The sequence below is a fragment of the Triturus cristatus genome, chromosome 7 (genome assembly GCF_964204655.1).
Source record: "Triturus cristatus chromosome 7, aTriCri1.1, whole genome shotgun sequence".
Classification (NCBI taxonomy): Eukaryota; Metazoa; Chordata; class Amphibia; order Caudata; family Salamandridae; genus Triturus; species Triturus cristatus.
Genome location: NC_140590.1, coordinates 513,149,519 through 513,162,031, shown reverse-complemented (window position 1 = coordinate 513,162,031; position 12,513 = coordinate 513,149,519). Strand labels below are relative to the sequence as shown.

General features: G+C 41.2%; 1 protein-coding gene across 1 annotated transcript in view; it reads right to left on the bottom strand.

The window, feature by feature from the left end:
* LOC146809994 (uncharacterized) overlaps positions 1 to 12,513 on the bottom strand; it is a 612,993-nt gene that overhangs the window by 90,883 nt on the left and 509,597 nt on the right. The window contains exons 5-6 of the mRNA XM_085616870.1: positions 8,101 to 8,400; positions 4,319 to 4,450 (exon numbers count right to left, since the gene is read on the bottom strand). Of these exons, the coding sequence (XP_085472996.1) occupies positions 4,319 to 4,450; positions 8,101 to 8,400 (432 nt within the window). The remainder of the gene's footprint in view (positions 1 to 4,318; positions 4,451 to 8,100; positions 8,401 to 12,513) is intronic.

Sequence of the window (12,513 nt, the reverse complement as noted above, 5' to 3'; positions counted from 1 at the left end):
TATTTGAAAACACATGTCCATTTGTGTACAGTGTCCCAGTGCAGTACGGGTGTTTTGGCCTAGGAGGGTATCCTACAGATGTATTTTTGATTATTGTTAAGAACCTATTCCAGACAGGGTCCCTGTATATGTACAAATTACTTAGGGACCCCAACTACCTTGCCTGGTTCATGGAGGGGCATCGTTTTGCAGAGGAGTCTAAGGAAACTGGTAGTTGTATGACTTACCACTGATTTCGTCCACGATGGAGCGGGTTTTGAATGTGGTCAAACAGGCAGAGCAGCGGCAGGATGTGTTTGATGGGCTCAATGACAGTAGTAGATAAGTAGAAGTGAGTACATGTGACTTTCGTCCGAATAGATCTCCCTTTCTGCCACCTCAGATGTTGTGGTTGGACTGCCATGGTCACGCTAGCTGTAAAGCAACTCGTAATTTGGCCAGCGGTTTCACTGGCAGTCGGGGCCTCCCACAGCCTCATAGGCCTATTCCACAGCCGCCGTGGTTGGAGTTGTCTGGCAGTGTCAGCGGTTCAGCCGCGGTCTTCACAAAGCCAATCTGTGCAACTTGTAATACGCCAGTCGGACCACCGAGTTCGCAGCGGTTTGACCACAACCACGGGTACCGCACCCTCGGACCACAAACTTCAAATAAGGCCCTGAAAGGGTTAAATGTACTATCCCCACTCTAAGATAAAATACCAACTGCAACAAAACTTATATCAGGGAAGTTTTGGATACTAAAAGGGGCAACATTTACTATTCCCATTCCAATCTAACTTAAATTAGGGAAGGGCTGGACACTAAAGGGAGAACTATACTATTCTCACTCCAATAGAACTTAACACAGGGAAGGGGCCCGAATAGAAAAAAGCTACATTAACCATTCCCACTGCACTAAAATGTATCTCAGGGAATAATTTTGGACACTAAAAGGGGTAACATAATCTATTTCCACTACAATTTAAACTTTATAAACATAATTTCAAAATGTCATTACAATTTTTAAATAATTTAAAAAAATTCTAGAAATTATTTTTGATTTTCTCCAAAGTAATAATAACTTATCATCAAATATGACATAACACAAAGGTGCCGATTCCGATCCGGTAAAAAGGCCCTACGAATCATCGTACGGAGAGTTTTCTCCGCACGACTCGTACCCGGTAAACTGTCCGTACAACCTAGGAAGTACGATTCGTACAGAAAGCCTATTTCCGTACGAATCGTACAAAAGACAGTACGGGTAAAAAAAACCTACGAATCAGATCCGGAACAGCCTGTACGCGCCGTCCGTGCTGATGTAAGCAGCGTTTTACGACCCAGCAAGTACGATCCGTCCCTACGGCACTCCGTTTTTGGCTGTTTTTTACGGGAGCCGAAAACAGCCATAAAAGCTGATTCCCCAGGGGTACGAGTCGTACAGGCCCCCCCACCCCCACCCCCGTATGTACGCACCATACCCCCAACCCCCCGTATGTACGCACCGTACCCCCACCCCCGTATGTACGCACCGTAACCCCACCCCCCGTATGTATGCACCGTACCCAAACCCCCCGTATGTACGCACCATACCCCCATCCCCCCGTATGTACACACTGTACCCCCAGCACGTAGGACTTGCACTCTCGGACTGTCATTTTACGAATCGTACGGAAAAGTGTCCGGGTACATCTAGTACAACTTTTCCAGCTACGATTCGTATGGAGTGGGCCGATCCGTACGTACTTTTTTCCGTACGAATCGTATTTCACGGGTCGGACGTGACTTGTATGATTCGTACGAAAAAAAATACGGATTTGAGTTGTACGGAAATATTTTTTAACGGATCGGAATCGGCACCAATGTATTTGAAAATAAAATATGTACATTATTCATAAATGTACTCCATTGTTTCTATTTTTTGTAATTTATTTTAATTAAAAAAAAGAAATCAATTTTAATATAAAATATTTTTCAAAAAGTGAAATACATTTTTTCTTTTCTAGTTACTTAAATCACAAAAAAATAAGAAAACACCCTATTTTAATATTAATTCTACACCCCACTTCAAACAAAAAAGTAAATGTAATTTATGACAGTTAATGAACACATATCCAAAATATAAACACTAATACATAAACCCAAATTCCTGCTCCTAAAATGTTTGAATTTTTATCTACATTTTTTAAATTAACATAAAAAATATACACGATAATACGTAACTTTTAAAAATACGTTCCACCCTCCTCCCCTATAAGCCCAACATACCACTCCTAATTTAAAAAAATATATATTTAAATTAAAAAAACAATCAAAATTCTTTAAAAATTATAAACAAATACTATATATAAAATAAACATTAAAAAACATAAATGGATATTACACACTATTTATCACTAAAACAATATTGTACATAACGATATTTGCTACATTGATAATACATACATCGATATTTATTAGAACACCTAAAATCGATATTTGTAACAATGATATTACAATATTTTAAGTTCAATATTTTGTCCAAATGCCAATCATCACTTTGGTCCCAAGGAGACATAGCATATTACTCCATCCCCATTCCCTCACTACCACCCTTCGAGGGTGCCCCTCGTCTTTCCATAGCTCCTCTCTCACATGTACTTAGTTTCTGTTATAGCACTAATCATACCAATGTAGGGTGTCAGAGCACCTACCATCTCTCTCACACACACACACACACACACACACACACACACACACACACACACACACACACACACACACACACACACACACACACACACACACACGCACACACACACACACACACACGCACGCACGCACGCACACACACACACACACACACACACACACACACACACACACACACACTCTTTAGGGACAATGAATTATACATATGTGTAAATCAAGGTGCAAGGAATGTTACTTAAGAGGACTGCAAAGTGTAGGAGTTACATTGGTTAGTCTGGAGAAGCACAAACTCAGGATTTAAAACGAATAACGAAAGCCTGTGGGGAAAACAATATTCTAACCTATAACTTGCAGTTTACATGCCGCTTTTTGCTGCCAGTTCATAGCTCAATGCCCTATATTAGGAGTAAAACTAATGAACTGCAGGTAACAAAAAGATCTATTTGACAAAAGCAGTGACCCACTGAGCTATTTACATAAAACACAATCATGTGATCTGCATTTTACACATGCTTTGCAGCAGGCACATTAACCCTCTCTGCTACTCTATGAAGAGTCAACACTGCCACTGGACAAACCTCAGATCTCTCCAGGAGGAACATCAATCACCAGAGTTAGCTTGAAGTTTTCATTATTGCCTGAATATTGCTGCGCAAACAAGGAACCATGCCGCATGTGCTTTTAACTTCAACGCAGAATGCAGCGCCCCCGGCCCGAGCTCGGAGCCCGGTTCGACGGCACCGGTCGCACAGCCCTAGCGCTGCACTGCAACAGTTACAACAATAGTATGTGCGTTTCGGATCGGACTGTCTGTCTACATTTGCTGGGACTAACCAAGTAAAACAGAAGCCACTTGCCACATTTGCCAAACACATCTACTAAATAATCCAGTTCAGGTCTGCAGAACTTGCTCATCAAAAGAATCAAAAGACTTGTTTCAAGACCGCAGTGTTTACACTGGTCTTTTACTAGTGAGCAGTTTTCAATGTTGGGCATGAACTTCACATTGTTTGCCATAATCGCTGGTAGAAAACGTAATTTATGTGGGTGACATTGGGAAAACGTTCACATTTCATTTCTTATACTGAGATCCAGAGAATTACTTGCTCGTCGGGCAGTAAACATTTCTTAAAAGACAAGGGAGTGTTTTATGTCTCCAAAATGTAGGATTTTTGTGTGTTTTTGCAGAATTCATTTTTATTGCATATCCAGTATGAATTCAGATAGTTCTTTTTCTACTAAAACATATGCAGAACGGGCATGTAAATTCACTTTCTTCCTACAACTTCAAATGGGAGCCGATATTTTGCCCCGATACAAAGGCCCTATTTCAAACACACACCTTAAGTAAGACAAATAAATCAATAAATGCAGTCCCTTTTTGGCGTTCCAATCTCAGCATTTTGTTGCAAGATATAATGTGTGCTTCTATGTATTTTTTGTCCTGTACATAATTTATATTTCAATTGCCCACCCATTGGCTTGTGGTTATTTTTTGTGTGAAAATGATGGAGTTCTGAAAGGGGAGTTCTATATGCCTTCAGATTATTAAAGGTGAGAGGAATATGGCATTCAAGTAAGACCCTTAGCTAAGATTAACAATCTTCAAATAAAACATTTAGAAAATAAAGCTAAGAGAAATGGCTAACCTCTACGTCTGATCACCGGCAGATTTCCCCGACGAAACCAAACGACCATCAGGCATAGACTGAAGAAGATGAAAGTCACAAGGAATGGCAGGAGCAGGAATAGTCGCCTTCTTTCCAACGCTGTCTTTTGGGCTAGAACAAAATGTGCAATTCAAATCAGAAACAGTAAATTGTTATTATTTTTTGGGAAGAGTTATACTGTGATTTTGTTAGAAACTCGGGAATAAATGCATAATTATATGTAGGGCACCCGGTTTTATGGTATTCATTTTTTGGACATTTCCGTCTGTATTTATCCATATTTATTTTTTGGTAATTTTATCTGTATTTATCCATATTTTTGGGAGGTTTTGTGAAAAAAATGATGCTGACACTCGTATATTTCCACATTGATTTACAAATAAATATGAAATCATGCATGAAAGCCTACCAGGTTACAGTGTTACGAACATTCGAAGAAGATAAATCAATGCGCCTCATGTGAAAATATGCAAATTTCAGTATCAACCTTGAGCATATCTACTGCTGTTAAAGTCTCTTTACTTGATTTTAGGTTGAGCCTAGTGTTGCAGTGCATGCGCTGCTCACTTTGCGAGGCATGCAGTATTCAGTATAGCGTGGAAGCTTTGTGGAAGCTCCGGCCACTCTCCGCCCATCTTTTTCATTGGCTTAGGTCCTAAATGCTGCCTTCCGATTTGTTTTAGGCTTGTTAGTCCCTCCTTATGACGAGCATGTCGTCATTTGTATCCTTCCATGGCTACTGGCCCCTTTACTTTAAGCACTATTTCCTTCCCGTGCCTCTCCCCCCGCAGTCCGTGCATTCGCCCCTCGATGGGGAAGGTGTAACCCCTGCACTTCTAACTTGAGCTACACTACCAAGCCCTGTTCTACCACCATCACTGCGCACCCGTCGCTCTGTCTCTCTTACCAGTATTCAGCTCGCTCACGGTCACCATAACAGCACAGTCACAGTTACAACATCACGTGATTTTTGGTCCAAAATGACGCCGCTGTGGGCAGGTCATGTGCAGAAAAAACTTTCCTCATGAGTAGACTAATCTTTCAGGCGCATGCGCATTCGGTATCATTACTTTTCGTTTCTGCTGTTTACAACCGGTCATCGGTCAAGACGAATGTGATGTTAGCTACAAACTATGCCATCCTTAATGTTGCAACAGGCTCGAGCTGCATATTACCGTTCAATGGGAAATAAATTTGCGCGTATAATAAGAACTCGCGCTTTGACTTGTTTTCATGTGAGTATTAGTCAAACACAAAACACTCCCTTTGTATGATTCAAAGTTATAATATCTGTGTTTCCCCTCTGAATTAGCTCCTAGTTCTGTTAACCTCAATAACAGCATCTGTTTGCTGTCCACTATGTTTTTGCCTCAGAGGCGCAGGCTGTGGTGAGGACTGAGTGAAGACATGGCTTCCTCCATGTGAACGTCTTGCATGGCCACTTAAACTCGTCTTCTTTAAAAGCTGTTGCTGCTTGCGATGGGGAAGACTTGGGGCCGCAAGTTCTGCAATAGAGCTGGCTTATCACCGCTGTCTACCTCTGATTGTGAGGACTGTGAACCAGGACGCATGGAGTGTGAGAACGGAGATGACATAGGAACATCAGAACTTCTGGAAAAAGTGAGTACTTGTTGTACATAACAGTGCTTTTGTAGAAAGCGATTGGAGCAGCAATGGGGGTGTGGGATGAGGTGAGTGACTCCTAAGGAAAGCTGGCAGTGGGACGGAAAGGCTCAGGGTCTATTGTTGTAGACAATGGCTGAAGTACATTATAAACAAACGTTGGCAAAGCCAATAGATCTGGCCCTTTATGACTGATAACAACCTCTTAGTGACTTTCACACACGCCTATATCACCGCTCTTATAACATACATTGCTTTTGCACACACAAACATGGCAAAATGTGGTAATGCTGATGATGATGGTGACAGTTGTAGTGTTGATTGAAGTAGTAGTGGTCTTGAGGTGGCACTCGTATTAGTGATGGTGGTAGTAGCACTGGTGTTGATGGTGACAGTGCTGGTGGTAGTAATGATGATTGTGCTATTAATGTTGATAGTGGTTAGGATCGTGTTGGCAGCAGTGCTTGTTATAGTGTTAATAATGGTGGTGGTGTGATACTGGTACAGCTAGCTGGTGAAGGTAGTGGCGCTGCTGGTAGTGGTGGTTGCAACAGTGATGTTAACGATGGTGGTGATGAGGGTGGTGTTAGTAATAATTGGGATTATAGTGGTGGTGATGGTGGAAGTGGAGATAGTTATTGTGTTGGTGATAGTGGTGCTGGGCAGGATTAGGATCTAAAGTCCTTGCGGCTGATCTGGAGGAACTGTTTTTGGCTGGAGCAAGATGTGGATTACATTTCCAAAGCCAAACATCTGTTCTGCTGTGGGTTTAGAAAGCGAGGATGGTTTGCCTGTCAGTGAGGGAATACAAGCATACCCTACTCATGTGTTCTGCATGTACCCAGAAACAAGCATTTGCAATGCAATAGGTCTCGCATTTATGCAAGTTTGAGCAATTGCCATTGTTAATGACAATGCCTTTTATTTATGTTTTAGTTTTTGAAACATAAATAAAACGCATTGTCCTTCACAATATCAATAGCTTAAACTCGCATAAATGCAAGACCTGATGCATTGCAAATGCTTGTTTAACCCCTTACCTATCAATCCACACAGCTATCGGCCTGGCAGTCATAGCAGAGAGTATTTTTATCAACATTTAAAAATAAATACAGACAAGGGAACAAAATGTTTTTCTGACTGTATTTATTTGTAAAAATCGGTAAAAATGGAAAGCAGGGAGCCTTAATTATATGTTGTGGAGAAATTTACAGCCTTTCTAATGTCTCCCTCCTGCAAAATAAGTGTCAAATGGAACCCGCATTATTTTTGACATGAATTTTATCTAGCTAAGGGGCTGATTATGAGTTCGACAGTCCATCGGGCCGCAAAACTCACGGTGGCATGGCAGGAATTGTCACACTGTAGGTCCGAATGCCACATTATGAGTGCGGCGGTCCCATTGCCACAGGACAGCCGAAATCACCGGAGATCCGTGATCCCTGGCCAGTGGCACAGCGGTCTGGCCCGCAATATGCTGGCGATAGCGCTGAGGCACCGCCAAGCATATTATGAGTTTCCTCACAGCCACATTTCTCATGGCGGTGGGCCCGCCATGAAAACTGAGGTGGTGAGGACACTAAGGGGGCCCTATAGGGCCCACTGGTGCCTCTGCGCCAGGGGATGCATGCAGGGGAGCACATGGTGTACCCCCTGTTTGAATGTACCCCCAGTTTCTGCACGTCATGGACTTCATAGTCCATGCTGTGCAGGAACATGCTTTGGCACTGCCAGTGCAGTGCCTTTCTAACAGGCACCGCCGTGAGAACGCCAAAGCACCGCCCACCTGACCACAAATGAACTCGTAATCTGACGGGTGGTGTGCGGACGAGTTTTGCGGTGTGGGGGCGAGGCAGTGGCAGACCGCTTTAACACCGCAAAACTCGTAATCAGGCCCTAAGTCTGTTTTCCCAGAAGATATAGTCAATAGCCCCATGTAAGAGACTCTGAAATTTTACAAAGAGAGCTAACGTTTCTTTGGAGCTTCCTCAAACACCTGTCAAATCTTATGTTCGCCGAGGAGAAATATGAGTAGTTTTTATAAAAAGTGACTTGATTGTCTGATGTAACCTTTAGACTGCTACTCAACTCTGCATGTGAGGGAACAGATGCATGTTGCAACCACTAAAAAAATTCACCTGAAGAGAAGGACAATGAAGGTTTAACAGTCGAAAAAAACAGGCAGACTGGTCCTGTTGTTTCATCTTGATTCTCATTGGTGACACGACAGCAATAGTCCGTGCTGGAATTTGGATTGAATTTCATCTTGCTGGTGAGAGTGACAATGCCGTCTACTGCAACCTGCTCGACTTCGCTCTTTGTCCAGGTAGTCTGATTCCTGTCAGACCATTCTAAAATACCTCCATTGCCATTTCCATTCGCTTTGCAGACAATCTCTTGCTCCTGCTCACTCAAAAAGATCTGAGGAGCACAGAAACCTTTTAAAACAAAACAGGAATCAGCATTAACAAAAATAGGAATCAGCATTAGGAAGTTCTGGATTCAAGACTAGTCCCAAAAGTATTGGTGCCATGCCCAGCCTACACGCAACTAATATCTCTCAGCGAGATTTCATTGAATATACACATTCTATAACAATGTGTAGAAGTGGAAGAAATCATATTTGAAAACGAGGCTCTCCCTAGAGGAAGTTATTGACTTTATTTTATTGATATCAGTATATTGTTGTCAATCTAGGAATTAGTTATCTGAGTAGACTTTTACACGGTTCTTACTAGGGGTGGGCGATAAATTATGCTCCACTGGCGGAGTCGGCAGAGCAATGGGCACTCTGCGTTACACATGCAACGCAGAGTTCCGGCCAACTGCCACGTGGTGAAGTTTTTTCATGCTTGCGGCTCTACCACAGGAAGTTGGAGACGGCAAGTGGGAATTGGCATCCCCTAGCGCAATTTTCGGGCACTAGGTGGGCACCTAGTGAGATTTTCACAATGCAGGCATTTGTGGGCAGTCGCGACCATTAGCGGTGGAAAAGCTGCTGCTTGAATAGAAAATCTAGTTGAACTGCAGCAAAACCAACTTGAGAAGCAGCGCCCTTTGGCATGCCTCATGGTGACGTTCGCGCTGATTTTTCCCCATGGAACAAGCTCCTGGCGCTAAAAATCAGCATAAGCAGCAAGACGTGTTGATTTCCGCCCGTTTGAGGAACTCCACAGAGTTTTAATGTAAATCTGTGGAATTCCTTTGAGTAAAATGCTGCAAGTTTCACCCACACCTAGTTCTTACTATAGTTTTTTAATTAATAGCAGCTGAACAGCTATTATGTATAAATATGTGCCTGTCAGGAAAATAGCAAATGCTTTATACAAATGTCAAATGCATTTACATGATTTAGTTGGTTGTATCTCAAAACATCTGCTACAGAAAAATTATGCTACCAAAGTATTGTGGCCAAAGTACTGAGGATCTAATTAATAGAAGTGCATATAGGTAAGTATAGATTTACTATTCTTAACTCCACATCTATGTACCTTGACAATATACTTATCCTCAAGGTATATATATATATATTTATATATATATATATATATATATATTTTAATAAGGTTTAGCCTTAATGGTTTTTCTCTGATGTATAATAATGTATGAACATGATTGGCTAATGACCCACTTGGGGGAGCATTTCATACTTTATAGAGTGCTTTTGATGAACTATGTTTTTATGAACAGAAATATGATAAGCACCATATAATCTAAGCCAACACATATAGAATACATTGACTATATGTAACATGTAAAGATAAAGGTTTTCCGTTAATTTTCGGGAGCCACACGGCTTCTTTAATTCTCCGCGGCTCGACTTTGAGGAGCTGTTGAAATTAGTTAATGTCATGCTGAATAGGTATACTAAGTTATAGTGATATTCTTGACTTAAAGATATTAGAAAATAATTATAATAATAAATTGTCTCAGTTGAGGGATAAAGATAGGATATATTTGTTGTATCTCTCTGGGCTTTAAAAGTTGATATATAGAAGGAATTATGTGCTAATATATGCTTTACTCCTACACAACTTAAATATTATTCAAAAAATTAATTTAAAAATTATTTCAAAAGCCACTATAAGATGGCCGACAGCTTTTTGTTTTCCTGAATTCCTTTTGAGCATTAGTCCTTTTTCATTGTCAATATGTTTTACGTCATGAATACGTGTAATGTTTTGATTAAATGGCTGTTTGTAACAGAAACAAAGTTACCCGAAATGCGTAGGGTGTTCTTGTTTGGCTTGATAGATTAAATTTCTTTGGAGCAATCTGGAGTTGGCGTTATTTATGAGAGGAGTGCACGCGTGCTTGGTTGCACAAGAAGCGGCATATATATATATATATATATATGGAGTTAAGTAAAATAAAACTATATTTACCTATATACTTACCTTGTCGATATTTTGGTCTTTGATATCTTTTCCATGTTTTTCTGATAGCACAATCTTGGTGGAATACTTATTAAGGGCCTTATTTAGAATTCGAAGGATGGGTTACTCTATCACAAATCTGACGGCTATCCCATCTATAGTATTACAAGTATCCAATGGCATTTGCAAAATGGCAGATGAGATATCTGCGTGTTTTGCCTATTCCGTCAGAGGAACAGGCAAGATAGCATTGAGGTCCTTGTAACATGCACTTTAAATGGCATAGAATTGTAGTGCCCGCCATCTATGCCCACAATATAAATCTTGCTGTTTCTTGTATACAGAAATACCATTTTATGAAAGTTTTAGGGTTCAATCCCAAGTGAGCAATTATCAACAATGTTTTTACTTCTGATTTCATGTGTTGGACCTTTCAACTGAACCGAGGTCATAACCCTCTTGTGAGGGAAAATAAATGTTTATTCTGGGTGTTTTATTTACGTCTTTATACTTGCATGCATACTTCTGTGTCAGGCACAGTTATTCAAATGCCATAGTCTTTGTTTACTCCTAATAGCATTTCAATGGAGCAGGTCTCAATTTCCTATTTATCCCATCCCTCTTCTGTATTTTTTGTAATTGAATCTGAGTCTCTCATGTTTTTCCTATGTTATGAATAAGGGTGGGTATGTAGTCAAATTCTTTAGGAAAAGTAACTTCCAAGCACCTGATTTTGTCTTTCTGTAGAAACATGTATGCTTCCTAGGGCAGGTGGTCTTGAAAACGTTTTATCACCTGCCAAGCATGGATCGAAAATAAGATTCTTCTTTAAACGTACTTAAAAAGTACAAGATGTAGCCTGTGCGTGGGGGTATCTTTACCGATGTGACAATCAATGCTTTGAAATCCTCGCATACACCAACACGGACATCATGGAAATGCAAGTTTTGAGCCCAGCATAGGGTAACTGTGCTTACAAGCAGAAATGCAACATTTCCAAATGCCAAATTAAAAGCAAAATATACTTACTTAAATGGGCTTTCAGCCACCTCTGTAATGTAATGTAATGTAAAAGGCATTTCTACTCCGAGTAGTGTCCCAGCACTCTGCACTTCCAGAGGGGTGAAGCTGAGAGAAACAACATCAATCATGCATAAAAATCCATGTTTTCACTTTCTTCCAAAACTGGGGGGTAGATGAAATGCATATTAACTCCAGAGGGAGTTTTTTCCAAAGAGAGGGTCCCAAAAATGAAAAGGACCTGCCCCGCATTCTGTACCTACGAATGCTGGGGATTTTGGTGGGAAAGAGGTTGGATGAGCGTAGACACCTGGAGGAGAATAAAAACTAATTCTTGCTCTGAGTTACCTTGCACCAGACTAACGAAGAGCCCTATGCATTAATAGCAAGGTCTTGAAAATAATCTTCTTCCAAATAGGAAGCCAATACAGCTCTCTAAGTTAGGGGGATGCCTAAGGTCTCAGAGGCAAGCCAAAAAACATCCCAGCTGCTGCATTTTGGACCACCAGCACCTTACTGCATTGCCATAGTCAAGCTTAGATGTTATCAAAGCTTGTACTACCAGTTTCCTAGCAGAGAGAGACAGAAAATGGAGGAACTTCCTGAGCATTCACAGCGGCCAAAACAAGTCCCTACTGCTGCATTAACCTGTGACAAAAAAGAGAGCCCACCATCAAACTTTATGCCAAGATTTTTAACAAAGCTAATGTGGCTTAATAGAGAGGGTGCATCCTCCGTCAAAAAGGATTGCCACGTCTAGTCTGATCTGGTGTTAAAAAAAAAGGAGCTTGGTTTTTCCTGCATTACACTTAAGATGGCAGCAAGATAGCCACTGAAAAATATCTGACAAACACCAGGGAATACTTCGTCCCTACACCAGGAAAAAAGTGCCATGCGCATATGAAATTATTTTTGCACCCAGAGTCTCTGCCAAGAACGGCAGAGGAGTGAGGTATATATTGAATAATGTTGGGCTCAAGGCAGAACCCTGTGGTACTCCCACCTGTAGATCGCTAGACCTGACGTAAAAGGTGGACACCAGACCTCTTGGCCTCTGCCTTCCAGGAAAGAAGCTAGCCATTCCCACGCCTGCCCCCTGATCCCAAAAGCATAGAGACATGGCAGGAGTGGGGTATCATGTTGAATGCTGCTGAC